General features: G+C 44.8%; 1 protein-coding gene across 2 annotated transcripts; it reads left to right on the top strand.

Annotated features, from left to right (window-relative positions):
- Nucleotides 1–4,043: 4,043 nt before the first annotated feature.
- ZNF367 (zinc finger protein 367) lies at nt 4,044–21,179 on the top strand. Of its 2 annotated transcripts, XM_075931834.2 has the most exons (5): nt 4,047–5,636; nt 11,701–11,851; nt 16,137–16,256; nt 17,095–17,233; nt 18,555–21,179. In XM_075931834.2, the coding sequence occupies exons 1-5, from the start codon at nt 5,295–5,297 to the stop codon at nt 18,790–18,792; spliced, it is 990 nt and encodes a 329-aa protein (XP_075787949.2). In that variant the 5' UTR covers nt 4,047–5,294; the 3' UTR covers nt 18,793–21,179. The 2 variants fall into 2 exon arrangements, with proteins under 2 accessions (XP_075787950.2, XP_075787949.2); XM_075931835.2 differs by lacking the exon at nt 16,137–16,256 and having other exon boundaries at nt 4,044–5,636.
- Nucleotides 21,180–22,238: the final 1,059 nt, after the last annotated feature.

The raw sequence follows: 22,238 nt of genomic DNA, 5'->3' as shown, positions 1-22,238 counted from the left end.
TTAGCCAAATAATCAAAATTTTAAATCCTTGAATGACACCAGCAGAGTCCACATACACCAACTTTGATGGGCTGGACATTTGCCTTCCAAAACATGTCCTCTACTCCCAGCTCACCCATGGTAGTCAAAGGAAACACTCCAAAGACTCACACAAAGCATATACCAAGAAAACTGATGTTGATATTATGGATGTTAAAAAGTGTTTAATACAGTAACCATGTAGCTGCTAAAAATCTTAGCAGTTACGTGATTACATGCACTACGGGCTTTGCAGTATAAGGCTAAGCTAAGCTCCTCCCATCCCGTTCCCTAAGCCCCCCAGCTCCTTCCTCCTGTCCTGCACCCTTCACCCATTGCTGTGAGCCCCATCATTTAAATAAAGCATGTACATTTTAATTTTAAAACCAATTTCTACAGTTAAGGAACCCGAGCAATGCCAAGTACATCTGCTAATTTATTATAAATGTAATTTTATTTTCTTACTACTTGGGCAATAATAGCACATTTCTTCCCGCAGTCTGGCTGTGGTACTAATAACACAGATTAGAGAAGAAAGCATCTAAACTTCACCATGAGAGAACCAATCTAGCAGAGCCTGACTAGGTTTACATTTACAAGGATTGAGTGCACAAATCATATAAGTAGTCACAAAAATGTTTTCATACATAGGTTATGTCTTAATAAAAATCACCAACAAGGAACACCGTTATTGAATTTGAAAATTTCTCTAAAGTTTGGCTTAGTTTGGATGTAGGTTTTAGGTCATTCTGTTTTAACAAACACTGATCCTCTTGGAGTGAGAATGCGGAGGCAGGAATTTATATACAGGTTTTCCATACAGCTGGTCTCTCTAGTATAAAATAGGACTGATTTAGAATTCCTTTTTGCAGTCTGAATATTTTTGCTTCAACTATCATATGATCCTGAAAATGTAAACTGTATACTAGATTTCCCACAAAGTGAAGCTCTGCCTCTGGGAAAGGGAGTGCTAAGACAGGCCTGGGCAGAGTATGGCCCGCGGGCCAGTTCCAGCCTGCCAAGCCACCGGATCCAGCCTGCAGAGGCAGCAGGGAGCCCCAGGCAGGCTCCCCTGCTTGCCCAGCATGATGCTCAGAAACACAGCTGCCACACCCTGTTTCTGATTCAAATCTGGAGTGGGACGGGGGAGGAGCGACGGGGAGCTTCAGGAGCTGCCCCAGCACAATCCCATTAGCCAATGTCTGGCCAAAAATTGACTAATGGGAGCTGCCGGTTTGAATAACAGGCAACCAAGACGACCCACATCCCCTCTCCTCACCTCAATTATTCACACAAGCACATGGCCATGCAACCTGTTCAGGCCCAGGTCAGGCAGGCTGAAAAATGTTTTAAACTCTGCAAGCCTTAGCTCTGCAGGCAGGCAGGCAGGCTGGTTTGATTGCTGGCTGGTAGGTCTCCTGGCAAGAGCCTGCCTCTAGCACTCTAGCCCCCCCTTCCCTGACCCTCTGCCCGCCCAAATCAACATACCCAAACCCTCTGCTCCCTCTTGCACTCTTACGCCCTCCCAGATCTGGCACCCCAATTCGCTGCCTCAGATCACAATCCCCTCCTACCCTAGGTCACATCCCAAACCCCGCACTCTACTCCCCTGTTCTAGGTCACAATCGCTTCCTTCACCCAAACTCCCTCCAAGACTCCATTCTCCCTCCTGAACCTCAATTCCTTACCCCAATCTCCCTTCTGCATCCAACCTCCATCCCAGACCCTGCATCTCCTCTATTAATATCATGGAAGAGTGTGGCCCTCAACCACTTTCCAAAATCTTGGGAGTGGCCCCCCCATCAAAAATTATTGTCCACCCTTGGCTTAAGATATTGAATGTAGAGGGTCAGCATTGGTCCTATGGCCTTCAGGCATCTGGGCTGTGAGATCCCACTAGTGGGTAATAGAGTGAGAGCGACAGACAGACAGAGACAGAAAAACAAGAGATGAGTGAGCGACTAGCCTGCCCAAATAAAGAGAACTTAAAAGCATTTAGGTGGGTCCAGTGTGGGAAGTGAACCAAACACAGTAACTTGGTGCATTCAAAGGAGAAGTTTGACTAGATCTATGCCAATGAATAATAAAAAAAAGAATTCAGTTATCGTTTTAGGTATATACACTGAGCTGCTTTTGCGGAAAATCTTGCCAGCTGTCTACACTGGCCGCTTGAATTTCCGCAAGAACACTGACTACTTCATGTAAGAAATCAGTGCTTCTTGAGGAAATACTACGCTGCTCCCGTTCGGGCAAAAGTCCTTTTGCACAAAAGGGCCAGTGTAGACAGCTGATATTTGTTTTCCGCAAAAAAGCCCCAATAGCGAAAATGGCAATTGGGGCTTTTTTGCACAAAAGCACGTCTAAATTGGCACGGACGGATACTGGCGCATCTCTTTCCAAATCTTTTATCTTTATCTGTTAAACTTTGTTCAAATATTAATGCTGATTTTTTTTATAAACTGGATAGGTAGTATTTATGTATTAAATATTAACAGGGTTCACAAGTTATATTTTCATGCTTCCCAATTTTGAACCCTTAAAAAAAAACTGAGATGGATAAAGCAAAAGCTGATGTAATCCCTAGATTTGTAATGCAAATCTGCCCTTATGGATTACTAGATACATGTGGAATAGTATTAATTGCATTAAGAATCTTCTAGGGTATAAGTGTCCATGCTAGCAGATCCCAGTGCAGGATTAATTGGCAGGGATGTAAACCAAAGGGTTTAGGAGATCAATTATGTTGGGAGCTACAACATAAATGGTTAGATCAGTTCAAGCAATTTTTATTTTTTTTTTACACAATTAATAGCAGTGAAATGCTATATTATCCAACATCAATTCCACTGTCCAGTAGAAAACATATTGCTACTATTTACATATCAGGTGCTACTTGGGAATATTTTTGGTTATATGGATCATGTGCTCTCTTGTAGAGATATAATTTTTTTTACTAATTTGTTTGACACTACAGTGTGTGTATTGTGCATGTGAAAAACAAAGATCCCAAGTGCTCCAGCACTGATTGAAGTACTTGTATTGAAGATAACATTTTTCCTATTATGGATACATTGACTGATTGTTGTCACAATATGGAGCAGAGTAAGTAACTGACTCAAACTGGATTAGGACTTTTCAATATGTTGTGTTACTGGGAAGACACATCAATGGACATATACCAAGAAGCGAACTGGATCTATTACTCTGCAAAATAGCATTGCAATAAATTGGCTGCACGCCCAGAACTCTTAAGCATCACAGAATGGACCAAACTTGTCTGTACATTGATTAAGCTAGAAAGGTTAGCTCACTCAGCGTATAATTCTCTTCATATAGATTACTCTAGTGCACACAGAATGTAATGGGTAAGGAAATCAAATACAAAAAAAAAATAATAATAAAATCCATTGCAGCTAAGGGCTACTTCTAACAGCACAAAATAAGAGTTCTGAATAATTTATGATAGCCTCTAACTACAGCTGTATATCCCAATGGCCAACTGTCCCCTAAGTATTATGAGGTTTGTTTCTGTTTGTGGATACTGACTTGCAGAACTTTGAAAAACAGGTTAATAAAAAAAACAACAACCCCAAAACAGAAGACAGAGCTTCACATGCTCTTGCAATCTGAGTAACAGGAACACTTCAGAATGCCATCTCTGGTGTGAGATGTTTGCCATTTCAAGATGAGAGCACAGTCTTCAAAACACAGGGTCGGTTTTTCCCCCTCATTTTGATCATCCCGCTCTTATGGGACAATGGTTCTGACACTTGAAAAAGCACACACCCACTTCTGCGTGGAAGCATCTACAACGACTGGCTTGGGCAGTTACCATCAACCCATATATCGATGGTATTTATTCATCTAGTTACCATTTCAATTGTATCAACGAGCCCCTAACAGCGTTGTAAGATGCGCCTTCTACATCCCGGGGCAAACACGTTCTCAAGCATCCCTTTCGTTGGGGAACTTTTGTCTTCTAGCAGAGCGGCGAAAGGCAGGGCGGGACTGCTGCTGCCCATCACCGTCTGCCAGGGCCTCCTCTTCGAGCCCCGGCCCCTGAGGGCATCGCGGGAGCGACAGCGCCGTTTGCTAATGAAAGTCACTTTCAGCCCCGCCTCGCGGCTGGCAGAGAAACGCCTGAGGACGTGCCCATCCGAGGACAAGGCCGCCCGCTGCCTGTTACAGCTCCCGCGCCGGGGTGCGGGCCGCGCTGCTCGGTCGGTGCCTAGCGCAGCGCGGGAGATCCAGGCTCGCCCGCAGCAACACCCGGGCACTAAGGGAGGCGGAGCCTGGAGCAGTCCAGGCGGGCCCCGGGAGCGGGCTCTTTCCGAGGAGGCGCTGCAGGCCGGATGCTGAGCAGGGAAGGGCAGATGGACGATTCCCGGCTGGTACATTAGCTTTGAGGGACAAGGCCCTTGGCGTAACACGGAGGAAGGGAAACCGGTGCACCGGCCCCTTTAAATTGGAGCAGGTGACACACGCGAGTGACGTCATGAATGCGGTGGGCGCGCGGGAAGCTCTCTTCTGCCTCCGCGATTGGCCAAGGGCATAAGACAACAACAGCGCGCGCCAAACTCAGCCGGCCTCTTTCACAGCCCACCGTAACGCTACAATGGTCCCGCCTCCTTCCCGAAGCGGGCCCAATCAGGACTTCGGAGCAACTAGTGCAGGGCGGGGCATCGCCTCGCTCACCGCCGCCGGCCAGCGATCCCAAGAAGTTTCGAATTCTGTCGGCCGAAGAGCTCCCCAGCCAATGGCGGCGCAGGGATGCGGGCGAGCCCCACCCAGATCCCGCCCCTGGGGGCGCGACCGTGCATTTTCTGACCGGTGATTGCCTCGCCGCCGCTGTCACTCCATGCTGTATCAACGGGATACGATGATTGGTTCCGCCCAGGCGCGAAATGTAACGCGGGAAAACCTGGGGCTCGGCCGGGGCCGGGCTGCCTGCAGGTTCGGAGGGGTCGCGGCAGCGGCTCGGGCTCTGTCGTGACCAAAGCCTGGTGGGGGACGCGACACCGCCCCAAACGTGAGAAGCGCAGGTGCAGCCGCTTCTCCGTAGGCTGCTGCCATGGCCCGCGGCCGCCGCTGACACTGCGGATCCGCGGTTCGGCGGCCGGTAGATATTGAGAACTGGCGAGGATCGCCCGGCGATGAGTTGCTGAGGCTGATCCGGGCGTGACAAGGCGGCTGTCGGGTGAGATCTCCGCTCCCGGGAGAGGGGGGCCTGAGCTGCCACGGAGATTCCCCACCCTGTTGCCTACGAGGGGGTCGCGATGGCAGAGAGGCCGCCTCCAGGCCCCCCGGTGATCTTCTGTCAGGACTCCCCGAAGCGGGTCCTGGTCTCCGTTATCAAAACCACCCCGATTAAACCGTCCCGGGGAGGCGAGGAGGCGGCGCCCGCCCCACCCGTCCCTACCAGCCCCGGCTTCAGTGACTTTATGGTGTACCCCTGGCGCTGGGGGGAGAACGCGCACAACGTGACCCTCAGCCCCGGTAGCACCGCCGCGCCCTCCTCAGTCCCGCAGCCCCGAGGAGGGGCGGTCAGAGCCTCCAGCGGGGAGGACGAGGAGGCGGGCAGCCCGGATAGCGGCGGCAGCAGCAGCAGCCACTTGAAGGTGAGTCCGGAGCGAGCATGCCAGGGAGCATTAAACCTTTGCCGGGGCTACAGGGGCCTTTAGGCCCGGGGAGGGAGTGGAGGCGCGGCCGCCGCGGGGCCCTTGTGGGCATAGGGAAGGGCGGGCGCCTGCAGAGTTTAAAGGGTGAATCTGTGGCTGGCCAGCCTCCAGATTTAAAGTGAAGTCACTTCCGGGTGCGGCTCGTGCGCTGGTGACGACACCTTCGCGCGCCAAAATTATACCCGCCGGGCGCTCGTTTGCCTGGGTCACGTGCCGGGTGGGGAGGGCGGGACGGCTCTCTGGCGCTGCTCCTGTGCGCAGGCGCGCTCTGGTCTCTACGCCCGGGGTTCTAGCTGGGGGGGGCCGCCTGGGTATTGAGGCCCCGGGACGCAGAGCAGAGGCGCGTGGGGCGGTGGGTGGCCCGCGCTTCTGCGAGCCGCCCTGCGGAGCGCTCTGACACCTCCTCCCTCAGCAATCTGTGGGGCGTGGGGGTCGTCCCAGGCCTTGATCTGGTGCAATCTCCCCTGTCCGAATGCTCCGTTAGCTTGTCACTGTGTCTGTCTGACTCCAGACCACTTTTCACAAGTGAGACTGTTTCCCCAAATCCCACTGGCTTGACCATTGAGGCTGTGGCTACATTGGTGCAATCTTGCGCAAAAGCGCTTGCTTTTGTGCCAATACTTGCTGCCTGTCTACACTGGCTGTGAGTTCTTGCGCAAGAACACTGACGTTCTAATGTAAGAAATCAGTGCTTCCTGCTCAAGAACTATGACGCTCCTGCTCAGGGATAAGCCCTCTTGCGCAACTGTTCTTGCGCAAGAGGTCAATGTAGACAGGCAATGTGAATTTTTTGCGCAAGAAAGCCCTATGGTTAAAATGGCTATCAGAGCTTTCTTACGCAAGAGAGCATCTGCACTGGCATAGATGCTCTTGTGCAAAAGCACATCTCTTGCGCAAAGGCACATGCTAATGTAGATGCTCTCTTCTGGAAGAGTTTTTGCACAAGAACTCTTCCGCAAAAGCGTTCTTGTGCAAAATCATGCCAGTGTAGACGTAGCCTAAGAGTCCAGCTGTGCGCCTTACTTCCCAGTCTCAGTCTGGGTAACCACTGATTCCGTAGACCAGCTAATGATCTGGATTATCTCTGGCAACTTGGTTTGGATTGTGATACCGAGTGTGGGTAGGGCGATCAGTTGGTTACACTTAAACTTCCTCCAAGCTACTGGTTGCAACTGACGGAAGGTCGATATTTAAATACTGATTCTTCTACAAATCAGGTGGCTGGCTGAGTTCATTCAGGGTTCAGGCCTCTCTAAAACAATCCTCTTTTATATCATAGTGTTAAAATAGGAATCCTCCAAAATGAGCATTGCTAAAACTAGTACAGTTGCAGCTCTCAAAACGAGAGTCTGGACTAGGCATGCAAATGGCTAATCTTAAGGGTGAGGCTTATCGGCATAAAGCTTACCTGTTCTGAATAACCATTATTAGGGGCTGAAGCACCTCCCTGCCCACTCTGGGCAGGAGACTGCTCCAGGCCTGGGCGGGGGGACCCACTGCAGGCAGTAGGGATATTAGCATGTAGTTGATTACATAACCAATAAGCTTGGACTTACTGGTTAATCATATCCAGGCCTCTAGCAGGAATTTCTGCGGGGGGAGGGATGCTTTTTTTGTAAATGTGCACTGCAATTTTTTTTAAATATAAAGGGGTTCAAAATAGTCAAGCAATGAGTGCGCCTAAAAGAGGTTAATGAAAAATTTGAGTGGAAACAGCAATTGGTAAAAATGTATACAGTAATAAAGATTTTCTAGAAATTACCTTCTGGGATCATGGTGGGAAATGCAGCCGCCATGGTCCCCTGGCTCCCTTGATTGCTTCTGCCTACTGCTGCTCTACCTGCTCTGCGAGGCTGAGGCCAGTGCCAGTTGTGTGTGACTGGAGCTTCTGGCCAGCCAGTAGAGGGCGCTGTTTGCTGCTGCGCTGCCACCAGCCCTGCCTGCCCATCCCTCCGCAACACAATGCTCTCCCGTCCCCCAATACAATGGTTCTCAAACTTTTGGCTGGTGGCCCACCTGGCTCAATGCAAACTTTTCCATGGACAATCAGTTGCTCATGGAAACTCGCTGTTAATTACATAATTACACCCACAACATTTTGCTAGTGCTGCAGCTGGGGAGACTGGTTTAAGGTAAAATATTAACTTATGCCCAACACAAAAGATTCCCATGTTTTCTTTGTTGGGTCTGGGGCCGCTGACCCACAGACAAATCAGTTGGGGACCACAAGTGAGAAGCGCAGGAGATTGGAGTGCCAGAGCGGGCTCCCTGCTGCAGGGGGGAGGAGGGAGGCTGAGCTCAAGCCGTGAAGCCCCCTCACGTTTACTTGGGGGACTGATGAGAGGGTGCGTTTGCACCCTTTGCACCCCTGCTGCGTACAGGCCTGATATCAGCTATATGCAACCCCACTGACCCTCTTGTGAGCTAGCTCTTTGTGGGAGGCAGAGGGAGGGCAGGTGGCTTTGCAGAAGCTGGCATGTGCAGAAAGCCAGCTCACCACATATGTTGACTACCATTTGCCCCCCTCTTCCGCTGCACTACTGCCTCTGTGGGATGGCAGCAGGGAGGGCAGGTGGCTCTGGAAGTAGGAATGTGGGAAGCCAGCTTAACAGCTGGGAGCCCATGAGCACCTGATACTACAGAGCTGCCTCCCTCCTATCCCTCCCCCCGTCAGTTGTATCAAAGGCAGCAGTGTGGGGGGGGGGGGTCAAGCGGGGGGCTCTATGAGAGCTGATGCACACAAGGAGCCAGCTTCAAAATTGGCTTCCCGCATGTTTAGGCTCCCGCCTGTCCCCCTCACCCTCTAAGCTGCTGCCTCTCTATCAGAGGCAGCTACATGGAGGTGGGGGAGGGCAGGCGGGATGCCAGAGCAGCCTCTGTCCACAGGGAGCTTGGGGCTCCCCCATGAACAGGGGCTGCTGCTGCAGAGCAACCTTCATCCGCGGTAGGCCTGGGCTTGCTGTGGACAGAGATTGCTTCATGGAATGCTAGTGAGTTCGGGCCCCCTACGGCTAGAGTCCTCTGCAACCCCTTGCTGCTGTCTCTGTCAGAGACAGCACCTTGGGATGGCAGGCAGCTCCCTGGGAATGGCACTGCCAACTCTGCCCTCAAGGATCATTGAATAGTTGTGTAACCCAGGGATCAGCAACCTACAGCACGTGTGGCATGTAAGCTGATTTTTTTTTTCAGTGGCACATGCAGCAGGAGCTCAGTCCCACACGCCACCTCCCTTCTCCCCCGTGCGCAGCCACTGGAGCCCTCCATCTTCCCTGGCAACAGGTTAGGCTGAGGTAGGAGGAGGCTCCACAGCGGTGCCTCCGAGGCCAGCCTGGGATGCATGGCAGTGGCCCCTCCGGCCTCTCGGGCCGGCATGGGACTACATGGCAGTGGGAGTTGCTGCAAGGGGGCACAAAGCCAGGTAAGTGTCCCCCCCTCATGCCAAGACCCCCACACCCAATTCCCCTCACTCCCATCCCCCCATCAAGACCTGTACCCTCCCTTGCTTCTGCAGCCCCTGGCCAGACACCCTACTCCCAGCCTGCTTCTTCACCCTCCCTGCCTCCCATACCTCGCAACCTCTCCCCCTTCTGCACCCCACCTTCCTCCCAGATACTGTACCCCATCCCTCTCCCACTTGCTGGCAGCCCTGTCTTACACACTGAACCCCTCATTTTTGTCCCTACCCTGGAGCCTAAGGGGGAAGCCCTGAACCTCAGTCCTTCCTGTCCCTTTCACTCACCCCGCTGAGGCTGGAGTGCCAGAAAAGTGAGGTGTCTCAGTTGGGGCCCACATCAGTGAAGGTTGGGGCGGGGGGGGTTTGAGGAGTTGTTTTGCTTCTCACTTGTGTGGTCCCCAACTGATTTTTTTTCTGTGGGTCGGTGGCCCCTCACCCAAAAAAGGTTCTCTACCCCTGTTATAAATAAATGAAGTTTGATAAACTAACATGAAAAAGTTAAAACGCTTAATCTGTTTAATAATTTAAATTAAACCATTCTCCCTAGCTGCAGCTGGTTCAGAAAATATGGTCACCAGACCCAGCCTGCCCATGCCCCCTTCTCCTTGGCACACAGTTTTGTAAATAGAAGTGAATAAGTTAAATCTTGGCACGCCACTTCTGAAAGGTTGTAGACCTCTGGTGTAACTGATAAGATTTGGTGCGGTTACATGATTATTAAATTAAACAACATCTAACATTCCTAATTGGTTGCTACTCCCATTTTAATGTGGTTGCTGTGTTAGACTTGCTAGGGATCAGAGCTGAAGCCAAAGTCCGAGCCTCACTGTTCAGCCCTGAAGCCAAAGTCTAGATCATATAATAATAGTGGTGTGCAAGTAGGTTTCACCATGGGAGGTGAAACCAGTGGTGGTTTTATTTACACTATATCCATCAATCTCTGAACCAAGAGTACTCAATCAAGCATTTGAGACCTCCTGGGTGGCAGGGCTTAAGCTTTAGCTTTGCAACTCTCCATCTGTGAGGTTCACGCTTTGGTTCCCCTTCCCTGGGTCATGAATTTTTGCCTGCAGAAGGGGGATCATGATGCAAGGAATTTTGAGAAACCCTGTATTAGTGATAAATATGTAAATATATGTCTCACAACGGTGCGTTCCAAGGCTTCCTGTGTATTTCTCATTCTTGTATTTCATACAAATTCCTTCTCTTTTCTGGATCTGAAGTTTAAAAATGTGCTCAAATCGATGCCATCTGAAAGTGCTGTCTGTGGCAAGAGGCAAGAACCCCATTTTTCTGTGGCTTTCTGTGCATAGATCAAGGGTGATCCAGCCCCATGTATGGACCTCAGGATTTGGTCCTGGGGACTTAGAGGACTGTGCATAATGGAAAAGAGAACTGTTCAGTCCTAACTTGTTGTGTCTTGCTCTATGATGTGCTGTCTGATCTAAAATTGATGTGCTGTCTGATCTAAAATGATGCACCCTGTTGGAACAATAATTTCATGATGTCAGTAGTAAGGGGAGGGAGAAGTTTAGCAGGAGGGGACTCTCAACCCTGACACTCTCTAAGATAGCAGCTAGGTGAATTAGTTTGATACGTTTTAAAAGCAACATTTTTTCCCAACGTCTAGATCCTATATAATAGTGGTGTATAAGTAGGTTTCATCATGAAAGGTGAAATCAGTGATGGTTTTATTTACACTATATTCATCAATCATTGAGCCAGGAGTACTCAATCATCATACAGACAACCCTCTTTTTTAGGAGTCAAAGGCCCAACACCAATGTTTGGTTTCTAGGGAGCAACTCTGCCTCAAGAATTTACTTTCCTTAAAGAGATTAAGGCAGAGAGAAATTCTGCTACTTGTGGAAGCTACCCAAGAAATAAACTACATCACAAAATTACGAACACTGTAACATATAAGCTTGTTCAACCTTCTAAGAAAAACATTTTAAAACTATATAATAGGGCCATTTGGTGACTCATCCCATAACATAATTAAGGATGACCGAGATACTCAGACTTCTTATTTGCTGTGTTTTCATTATCTACATTTTAAACTTTAAACTTACTCTTTTTAAACAATCATTCATCACAGCTGCTCAAGCACACTGGTTCAAGAAATAATGATGTAATCCTGGGTCCAACTCTCTCCATTACACGCGTGTGTGTATATAAATAGCATTCAGTTGTGTTTTTCAGTTATAAAAAGTGTTTGATTACTTGTGTTTTTTTGTTTTTTTTAAATGACCTTGAAACTGGAGTTCAGTTAACTTATTTGAAGGGAAGAATAATTGCTCTGGATTTAAATAATCCTTTGATGTGGTTCTTTTAATGCTCCGTGAATAATTATGGAGAAAAATAAAAGCTATTAAAACAACTGTATTTCCTTGATGTGTTGGTACACATATTTTCTTTTGAGAAAGTTGCTCCTGATTTCAAAAGTTTTCTGTGGACTGAATCATTTGTCTGCAAGTACTATATTGATTTTTTTTTAAACAAATTGCAGTTTCTTCATAGGGTGGCTTTTTTTATTATTCTTATTAATAGGATGGTATTAGACGTGGCCGACCAAGAGCAGACACAGTACGAGATCTAATAAGTGAGGGAGAGCATTCATCCAGCCGAATCCGTTGTAATATCTGCAACAGAGTGTTTCCACGAGAAAAATCTTTGCAGGCACACAAAAGAACTCACACTGGTAAGTGGAAAATAATGTATTATTGTGCGTATAAAACATGTATCAAATAGTTAGGCTTTTAGCTTTGAACTTTTTTTCTTTCTTACCATTAGTATTCTGGGCTAGTTACTGAATGGGCTACTATTTTTCCCTGGGGGGGGTGTATGTGTTTGTGTGTGTGTGTGTGTGTGGTCAAAAAGTAATTTCCATGTAACTGCTTGTGTTTATATTGGAGTAAGTGTGGCAGAGTAACTTTCATTGCTATGGTGAAAAGAAACAAGATTGTCTGCTTTGTAATGTTACACTTAGTGCCTGAAAGAGTATTTTTTTTCTTAGCTTTACATTTGACAATACTTTTCACTTTCTTTTCTCCATTTCCCTTTTGGGTTCACACATCAATGGAAGGGTGAACTCTGAAAGGGAAAATGTTAATCTGTCAAAACTGGCAGGGGAGCTTTAGGGCAGGTATAATAAACATTGACAAGATTCAAATAAATTATATACCCTCTCATTTTCTTCATTACCACCCTATTTGTGTTTGTTATTTGTGGGTTGCGTGTGGGTTAAATTTGAAGATCAGATCTCTTCCTAGGAGTAACAGTTATGAAGTTAACATGCATTTAAGTTGAGGAAGATGAAAGTTTATACATATATAAACTTTATAACTTTATCTAGATGCTCTGTTTAGTTCAGCTCTTGTGGGTTGTGGGAATTGTTGACCATCTTAATGTACAGACTCTAACTGCATCATTTGGGGGGGAAATTGTAGAAAACTTGCATATGTCTCTGGCATGAGATGAGTTATGGGATGAGTCCTTAACTGTAGTATGTGTGTATTAAAAGAATTCTAAAAAAGAGAATGTACATGCTTTATTTAATGGTAGGGCACAGGGTTGGAGGTGCAGGGCTCAGAGATGGGAGGCGGGGGAGCTTACTGGGGACCACTTGTGGTGGTGACAGTGGTGCTCCCTGGATGACAGCTTCACCTGGGGGGGGGGCGGTGGCCTGCAGCTCACCTGGGGTAGGGAGATGGGTTCCAGGAGCCCAGCCTGGCCTTCAGGTGCTTTCCTCTTCTCCCCCTGCTCTGCAGCTTGTCAGGGGGATGGACCTCCAGGGGCCAGCTGTGCCCCCCCCTCCCTTCACCAACTTGCAGCTGGCCCAGGGCCAGGCCATGATTTTCAGCCTTGTCATCTCCTTGGGACAGAGGAGTCTTTTGGGGGGAAGGTGGGCCACCATGTCTGTCCCAGGTCTCTGGGTGGGAGGATGTCTCCTGGGTGAAGGCTGAGCTGTGCTGTCCAGCCTGAGGGTTGTCCAGGGTGTGTGGCAGTAGGGCTAGTGGGCAGAGTGCCCCCCACTGTTTTGGTACAGGGGTCCATTTATCCAGTCTGGTGGCTGGCAGTGTGGGAAACCCCATCCACAGCTGGATGCTCTCCTGCTGGTGTGACTGCTTCCAGTGGTCACTCTGCAGTATATCTGCCCTCTGCACTCACTGCCCCCAATGATTGTTCTGCAGTGTAGTTCTCCACTGATCAGCACCCTCCATTTCCATGTTACGGAAAACAATTCTATTCTTGGCACTTCAGTTTTCCTGGCACAGTTTATCCCTGACCTTAGTTTAAGTTAGGACCAGAGGAAGCTGCCTAACAAATTTGGTAGTCTTACCATTTAGGAGTTCTCGGACAAACAAACTCGCAGACCGACAAACTCAGAGGCATTCTAAAATACATATAGATGACTAATTTTTTGCTAAAACATTATACATTGGCAAAATGGATCCATCTTGCTTCTGAAAAGTGAGTTGTTGTTCCTTATACTAAGCATAATTGAATGGATTTTTCGTATGTACATGAGAGAGATTGTGACATTTTATTGCAAAATAAAATATTCCATAATACCTCCAAAATAACTTGCCTCCTGTGGTTTATTTTTCTAGATCAAATAAGAATTAAACACCAATTCTTCTATTCTTGTTTGATCACACAAGATGTCCCTCTTTCATTCTTTTTCCCCCTGTATGTTAAACTTCCATCCTTGAAATGCTAACCGCTTCAGAAAGTCTTAATGGAAAACTCATCAGGCAAAATTCATTGATGATGATGATGATACTCCATTGATTTAAATATATTTTACTACACTGCTAGATTTGGCTAGTTAAATCTCATGAATATACAATTTGCCCATTTTATTTTTGAAGTTTTGCCTGTAGAACAGGAAAGCAGAAATTATTAATTACTAACATTACCTGTTCCAATGTGATGGTAGACCTATACTCAGGTTGGCCTATTGTGGGGGGCAAAAGCAGACCTGACTGCTATCTTGCCTGTGTCCCTGCTGCTCCGCCCCTCCCCCCCCCCGCTGTGCACTCACACCCACTGGAGAGTGCTGTGGGAGTCTGTCACCCAGGTGCCAGCAGGCTGGATCCTGGCCAGCCTGTCCTGACCTGTTCTGCTCCTGGCAAGGTGTAGCCTCCATTCTACACTTGGGCCCATGGGCCACAAGTGAGATGCTGAAAGCAAGGATGCTCTACATGCACTGGAGCTGAGGTGGCTCCCACTGCAGCCTGTCCCCTACCCAGGCCTGTTGCTGCTCCACTTCCTGCAGCTAAAGCAAGTGGCTCCAGAGCCACCTGCTTACCCCTACTGGCTCCAGCCCTGGGGAAGCTGGTAACCCACCTTCCTACCCTCAGCTGGTGCTAGTTCTAGCCCTGGGGAAGCTCCCAGCTGCTTCTGGGGCAGGACTCAAACCCACAACCCCAGGAGGCTGACACCTTATCCAGGAGGCCACTGAAGGGCCCACCCCAGACCCAGACTTCTCAAGTCTTCCAGTGTATTCTTAAATGTTCTCTGTGACAGACACTTCTCCTTTTCTAATAGTATAGATATTATTATGCATCATTTTTCTTTAGTTGACCTAATATTTCAGCCTGATGTCCTTTCTTAGGTAAAATTCCATTGGCTTAGTGATATTGTGTTTGAATAATTGAAAGTCTTAACATTTTTTTTTTATGGCAAATAATTAGGAAGAGAAGAAATTCTACAAAAAAAATTTCAGTTTTCCTGGAGTGGCCCCCTCCTATCCCTAAATATTAGCGCTCTGTAAAAGAGATAGAAATGTAGCTGTGTTAGTCTGGTGTAGCTGAAACAAAATACAGGACTATGTAGCACTTTAAAGACTAACAAGAGGACTTTCCCTTTCTTTGAAAAGATGGACCTTGTCTTGTATTTCTTTAGCATCACCTAGTGGCAGAATTCTGAACTGTATTTCAGATTTAGAAAATGACCTCAACCAAGAGTCGTCCATCATGTACTAAACTGGGTGGCTCCTGCCTCTTCCTGGTGGGGAGTGGGGACTAAGGTGAGCTAGACTGAAAGACTGGGTGAGAGCACACTCTTGTAGGTACACATTGTTTATGTGTATATTGTTAACAAGATGCATTTTTATAAATTATCCTCAGAAGAACAAATACATATATCATCTCAACAGGAAAAATAACTAAGCCACTAAATAAATTTAACAACAAATGAAAACTTTTTTGGAAAAAAATCACTGGCTTAATAATATTAGCTAATTACTTTGAACTGGAGACTGTATTATATATTAAAATTTAACCATTTGCACATGGAAGAGAGGATATTTGGAGACTGAGCCACAATACAACAGCTTTCACTGTGGTCAATGTAGAGCAGAGGGCCTCAGCGCTAGAGAGAAGAGAACTGAGCACAAGTGCTGTAGCAGGCATTACGTAGACACTTTCTGCTCTGTGTTCAGTCTTCAATAGCAGTTGGAAGAGGCACTGGATGGGAAGGAGAATGGGTGCTGGGTATGTGGCTCTTGAGCCCCAGCCAGTTGGTAAACATAAGCGTTGTCAGCCTGGGTCAGAGCATGTGCAACTGCAACAGGCATTGGCAGAGAGCCACGTCAACGAGGTAGGAAGGATTCAGGAATGCCATTTCAGCTTTTTGTAGGGGGAAGAACTTCAATTGTGTTATCCGCAACTATGTAGATATCTGAGTTGTTGTTTTTTGCAGTTAACTTAGAAACTGACAGGTGCAGTGCATCTCATTCCTATATAAAGAGAGGAAAAAATATATATCCACCAAGCAAGTTGAGGAAATTTCAAGTTTGTTTTTTTGGAAAGGGATTTTTGCTGTTTGTGGGCTGCTAACATCTTTCACAAAGGATTTGTTCTTTCTTCATTGATTGAGGTGGTCATCAGCAGAAGTACAGACCCATGAACTATCACTGGATGGTGTCCAGACTTTTTAAATGTATAATTCTGAAAATTCTACTCAACTATTTTTTTTAGGTGAAAGGCCTTATTTGTGTGACTATCCAGATTGTGGGAAAGCCTTTGTTCAGAGTGGACAGCTGAAAACACACCAGCGTCTCCACACAGGAGAAAAGCCTTTTGTCTGCTCAGAAAATGGTAAGGCATTAGAAAATAACTGGCAGTATTTAGAATATGGGCAAATTGGGCTGTAATATTTCAGGGGTTAAAATAGCTTTAAATTCCATACGGGTACTAGTGTATGGCAACTCCCCGGGGGGAGGGGGAGACCCACAGAGACAGAAGGTTGCGGGGAGGTGCCAGATGACAGTATCTGGAAGAAATTTAATTGTGGGATGGAGTATGAGGGGGCTCAGGGCAAGAAGATTGCGGGAGGGGGAGGGGAGGAGGAGAGCTGGGAGTTTGTCAGCTGAATACTTGAGGCTGGACCTGGGTGTGCTATGGCTGAGTCACATAGGGACTGTGGGTGCTGGCTCAAGTCCACTGGGGCTGGGCAATTACCCTGAATGTCCTACAAGGAGGCTGAGGATGATAGGGGAGTGGTGGTTTAGGTTTTTGTGAAGGAGGAGGGTAGAAGGGAAGGGAGGGGCTCACCATGATTAGTACCTGCACGGAAACCTTTTCCTTGTACAGCGGCCAACTGCATCCATAGCCCTGCTTCCAGCTGGCCACTCTGAACTCGTGTGTAGAATCACTTTTGTAGTAGTACCATTCTCATGTGCTCTGTATCTGAATTTTAAATACTCTTTTCAAGGGAAGGGGGAATAAATCTGTGTGCAACCACATAAATTTGTTACTTTTAAGAACCTGCTTGTAAATTATAATCTGATATTTAAACAGACTTCTTTTGGTTATAAGGTATTGTATGCAGAATTTTCCACATTTTAGAGAGGAAAGACAGTTTCTTCAATTTTGGGCTTATATGTTAAGTGACTATTTTTCTTAAATATTTCCTTGCTTTTTTTTTTTAATTAAGGATGTTTAAGCAGATTCACACATGCAAACCGTCATTGCCCCAAGCATCCTTATGCAAGGCTGAAGAGAGAAGAACCTACAGGCAGGCTGAGTAAAAAACAAACAGCTGATAATAAAGCAGTTGCTGAGTGGCTAGCAAAGTAAGTTGTTTGTTTTTAAAGACTGTCCATCATTATTTCTCTAGTCATCATGTTTACCTCGCAGTTCTTGAATGTAATAATTCCTGCATAGTTATGCCACAAGAAGGAATTAATCTATTAGATGGAATTTCCATAGAGCCTCTAAGAGAAAAGGAAAATCATCATTGTCATCAGATACTGACAAAACTTTCACTGGCACAATTGCCCCAACTCAACGTTTTTCTTCTAAGCACTTCTGGGGACATAAATTCTCAGAACATTCTTAATATTTCCTCCATGGTTACACAGATGTCTCATTTTGATTAATGTGCCACTGCAAGTTCTATAGAAGCATTGTATTCCAAAGATGATAAATAAGCTTCCTCTGTCCTTCATTTTTTTTTTTTTTTTAATTTCTGGTTGAATGATTTCCACTGTTCCCTAGTGTGCTATTTGTTTAAATTCCAGAGTTTAGAATTAGCTTCCCCAGTGGTAGTTGCTTCAACTTTCTTTCTTTTTTTAATTGAATGGGTTTCTTAGACTTTTCTTTTCCTTCTCACCTTTTCTTCCTTCTCTATACACTTCTTCTTTTGTGTGGCTATTTGCTTATTTACAGAAGCTGTTAGTACAGTGTGCCCTTTAGTGCTGCAGTGCTCATGTTGAATATGCACATGTGAGGGAAGGTTGTGATAGGTGCAATAAGAGCTGATTTCCTTCTTTGGAGAGACGGTGGTGGGCAGTGATTTGTGAGGTTTGAGTTGAGTTCAATTGCTGACTGCCACAAACTTCTAAATCATTTAATCTTAGTTTTTGAGACATTAATTTCTATCTGTGAAAGGGGGATAACAATACTCAGCATCTCCTTGTCTTTGAGACAGTTAAGAGTTGTGGTGCGTTTTCCATTACTGGCACCTTTTTCAATCAGGATTGATGTCTTCTCCCCCCCCCCCCCCCCCCCAAGGTATGCTCCAGTTCAAACAGGAACTATTTCAAGGAAGTTCTCCTACACACATACAGGTCAGAGATCAGACTAGATTATCACAGTAGTCTTTCCAAGCCTTAGATTGTATGACAGAGACGTGGAAGCAACTTGTAAAAAGGATGTGCATTACAGAAGTGTGTGACGGCAGGGAGCTGAATACCTATTGACATCTTCTGCAGTGGAAAGCTTTATTTTTTTTAAAGTCTACAAAAAAGGACTGAAAAATTAATAATTGGAGTGAAATAAATGATCCAGGGAGGTTTATGATTGTGGTTTAAAAGATTCTTGTCTGCTTTCAATGAAACTTCTTGTGCAAGTTGGTGGTTGCTTATAAAATATGTAAAACTTTTGATTTCACAGGTACTGGGAGACCAGAGAGCAACGCACTCCTACTTTGAAAAGCAAAACAACTCAGAAAGCTGACCAGGAACAGCAAGATCCCATGGAATATCTTCAGTCTGATGAAGAGGATGATGAAGAAAAAAATAGGTCTCCCTCAGCTGCCCGCCGCCGCCTTCAGGAGCAGCGTGAACGCCTGCATGGTGCACTGGCTCTTATTGAGCTTGCAAATCTGGCTGGAGCACCACTGCGACCGTAGCATAGGAACTGAATCAGCCAGTATACAAAATGTACTGCCTTGTGGTACTTAACCAGTTAGATCCTGGGCATAAGCTAAGCACCTTATTTGCTTATCATAGGCTGCTATTCTGTAGAATTTATGAAGAATGTTGTTGCTCCACAAGGTGGAGTGAGAGAATTGCACTTTTTTGTATGGTAAAAGACAGATGTAAAGTTTTTAAGTATTTTGTAAATATGGGACTGCACAATGCAGGGTCAACAAATTGCATATTGTGGAATGTTAGATTTTTTGCAAGGTTAATTCATTCATTTGAAGCAGTTCTCACAGGAAGCACTTTCTGAACATAATGCTTGTATGATTAGGAAAATTGTACAGGTGACACAAGAATAATATTTATCTATTTAAACAAAATTTACATGTAGTACATTTGTTAATACTATAAACAGTGATGCAACCAAGTCTTTAATGGCAGTATATTTTACCTAGTATCACTGAGAAGAGGCCAAAGCTTCTAACTCGTGGTGGGGAAGAAACTGGTTATGTAGAAACTAAGACAGTTCAGGATCTTCACTGTGACTGCCCAAAGTATGAGACTGACTTTGCTATCATATTTTAGAGTTGAGATTTCAATAGAATTTCTTGGTCTGAGTAGCACTTGTTATTCCTAGCATGTTATGTTGGGAACTTTTGCACATTGTTGGGCTTATTTGAAAATGAATGATTAGTCTTGCAAAGTCTAAACGTAAAGGTAACAATTGGTAATATTTCTCAGATATTTTGGACCCTGTAATGAGATTTGGCACTTGTTTTGTTAATAAAGGGGGTATTTACAGGGTGGTATTGATTTGTAGTAAACTATTTAGACCTCTTATTAGCTAACACTAAGTTTTAAAAATACTGCTTTTATATGAATATTAGCAAATAGAAGCCTCCATATTCTTTAAGTGCATAAAGCCACCTTATTGCTTTACTTCAGGATAAGACATCCAGTTTTTGTGTTCACTAAGTGTAGTACTGCTATCAGTTAAACACTGCAGAAGAATATTTGCTGTTCAACTATAAAATAGGCTTCCAGAGATAGTTGCAAGTGTGGGGTTTTTTTTTTTTTTTTAAATTGTGTGGTTTCATATATCTTTCCCAAATAAATGAAGTTACAGAACACCGCTTCGTGATCTCAAGCACAAATTGAAAAGTAAGTTTAGCAGTACATCCTTATCACCTCATGTTTTATATTAATTTTATCTGACTTGCCATATAACAGGCTTGTCTAATGGTCTTATTTTGCCTTTCTTTTGATCAATATATAACATGCTAGCAGATTATTACAAAAAAAAATTAGTGAATTTGGCATGCTCCTGAATTTCTTTTTTAAAGTTGGGCTGCTGGTTTAGTGAAGATTGGGAAAAAAATTCCAATTATTTTCCAAATAGACTCCTTTCTCTTATCACAACAAAACCAGAAAATATAGATGTGAATGAGAGCCATTTTTCGATTAGTGTGAGTGGGAGGGAAAAGGTAGTTAAATGACTTGTAAGTCATTTTAAAACTGATTTTGATGAGGACAGAAGTTTTGGAAATCTAACATCACAGCAGAGAATATAGCTCTTGAATTCATTTAGTCATCTTTTAATAACTGATGCCTATAATGGCATGAATTTTATTAACCTGGTACATATTAGAATTGTGTTGGAGCACTTAGCTAAAACATGGTCAGATATTTTAAGAGTTTGTGATTAAGAACTGCATTGGTAAGTCGAATAATTTTATATACTCATTTCCTTGTTAATTTATTAGGCCTCAAGCCTTTCTTATAAAAAAATTAAATAAAGCAAAGTACTCTGCTGTGGCTACCTGAGACGTTCTAACGACATACAACTACCTGGCAGTTCACATGTAGTAGATATAGAACCTTTAAGACCAACACTGTTGGGCCTAATCTTTCAAGTAACTGGATATAGGCAGACCCCCTTACCCACATGGAGTTTCACTAACTTCAGGGGCACTCAGCGTGGACACAAGGATCTGTTAACAGCAACCAGTTGCAGAATCTGTCATGTGTAGGGGCTAGGGGGACCTGTTTTCCCGTCAACCAATTGCAATAGGTTCGACGCAGTTACAGAATTGGACGAAACTTTCTGCAAATTATTCAAAATACATTTTATTTACAGATAGATAAAATTTAAGCAGCATAACTAGTTTTCTGTAAATTATAAATTTTGGGAAAATTTTTGTATGATTGTTTGAGGTGTTGACTGCTTTTGGAGTATTTTTAACAATTTTGAAGTGTTCTGTGCTACATAAGTGTCAGTTGTAGTTTGGCATAACTTAACAGCAAAAGAGTTAAAGTGCTGTAACTTTTTAATATGTGCTCCAAATAAAAGTTGGTTTAATTTTAAGTTTAAAAACCAAGTGTCAGAAGTGGTAATTCTTCCTGTTTTTAACTCTATTATGTCAAGCAAGTTGCTCTTGACTCCCATGGTCCAATCACTTATAATGATTCCTTGACCCTTTAAAAAGGTTTATTTGACTGACTAATACACCATTGTGTTTACAAAGGTGAAACTTTTTCTACTTCTTAAAGGTACACTTAATATCCTAACATGAAATTGGGTTATTGACCCTCATTTACTATACTTTGAATTCCAGATAATTCACTTAAATGAGAATCCTTTTTGGAGTAATTCTAGTAGCCCCAAATGACTAAGCATGGAGACAATACATTTTCTTGAAATAACTGCTGGTCATAAAGGACACTTCACTTTAAATTTACAGTTGATCCTCTGTTCATTTTCAAGTTCTTGCTCTTTGTCAGACAATGTTAGGTGTTGAAAGAGTATCCATATCTTTAGATTAAGGCAAGCTGTGGGCACTTAAGTATTCTGGACAATTCCAGGTATCCATGAGATTTTTTTTTTAAGTGGCAAGAATGGTTAATAACACTCTCTAGTTTCATCAGACTTTGTACTTGGTTTTCTTAGGGGACAAAATTGGTGAATATTTTCTGAAGATAATTCTCTCCTGAATGAGCAGGAGGAAAGTTCATGTTGCCTTGAAGTGACTTTTAGAACCTTGCATATTTGCAGATACCGTTTCATATCCGGGGGTATCTGTGTCTGGATGTGGGTAGCTGTGGCTCATTTACTTGCAAATATGGATGCGGATTCAGATTTTGTATCTGCACAGGACTCTAGTGACTTTTGTAAGTTACTAGTAAGTGTGGCAATTGTCACAGCACCTACCCCCTAGGAACTGAATAGAGGTCACTGAAGAAATGGATAGTAAAAACTCCCATGCACTACTGATCAAGTCTGTAGCTAAAACAATTTCCAAAAATGAGCTTCTTAGGTTCTTCCCTCTTATAAGAAACCATCTACATGTACAACCCTGGAATTCATGTACACTGTCACTTTCTAGCAAGTTCTTTTTTGTGAGAATCTACAAATACAGGAAATTGCACAATTTTG

This window comes from Pelodiscus sinensis, chromosome 6, assembly GCF_052426305.1.
Source record: "Pelodiscus sinensis isolate ZL-2025 chromosome 6, ASM5242630v1, whole genome shotgun sequence".
NCBI classification, from domain to species: domain Eukaryota; kingdom Metazoa; phylum Chordata; order Testudines; family Trionychidae; genus Pelodiscus; species Pelodiscus sinensis.
This window is presented reverse-complemented; position numbering and strand designations above follow the sequence as displayed.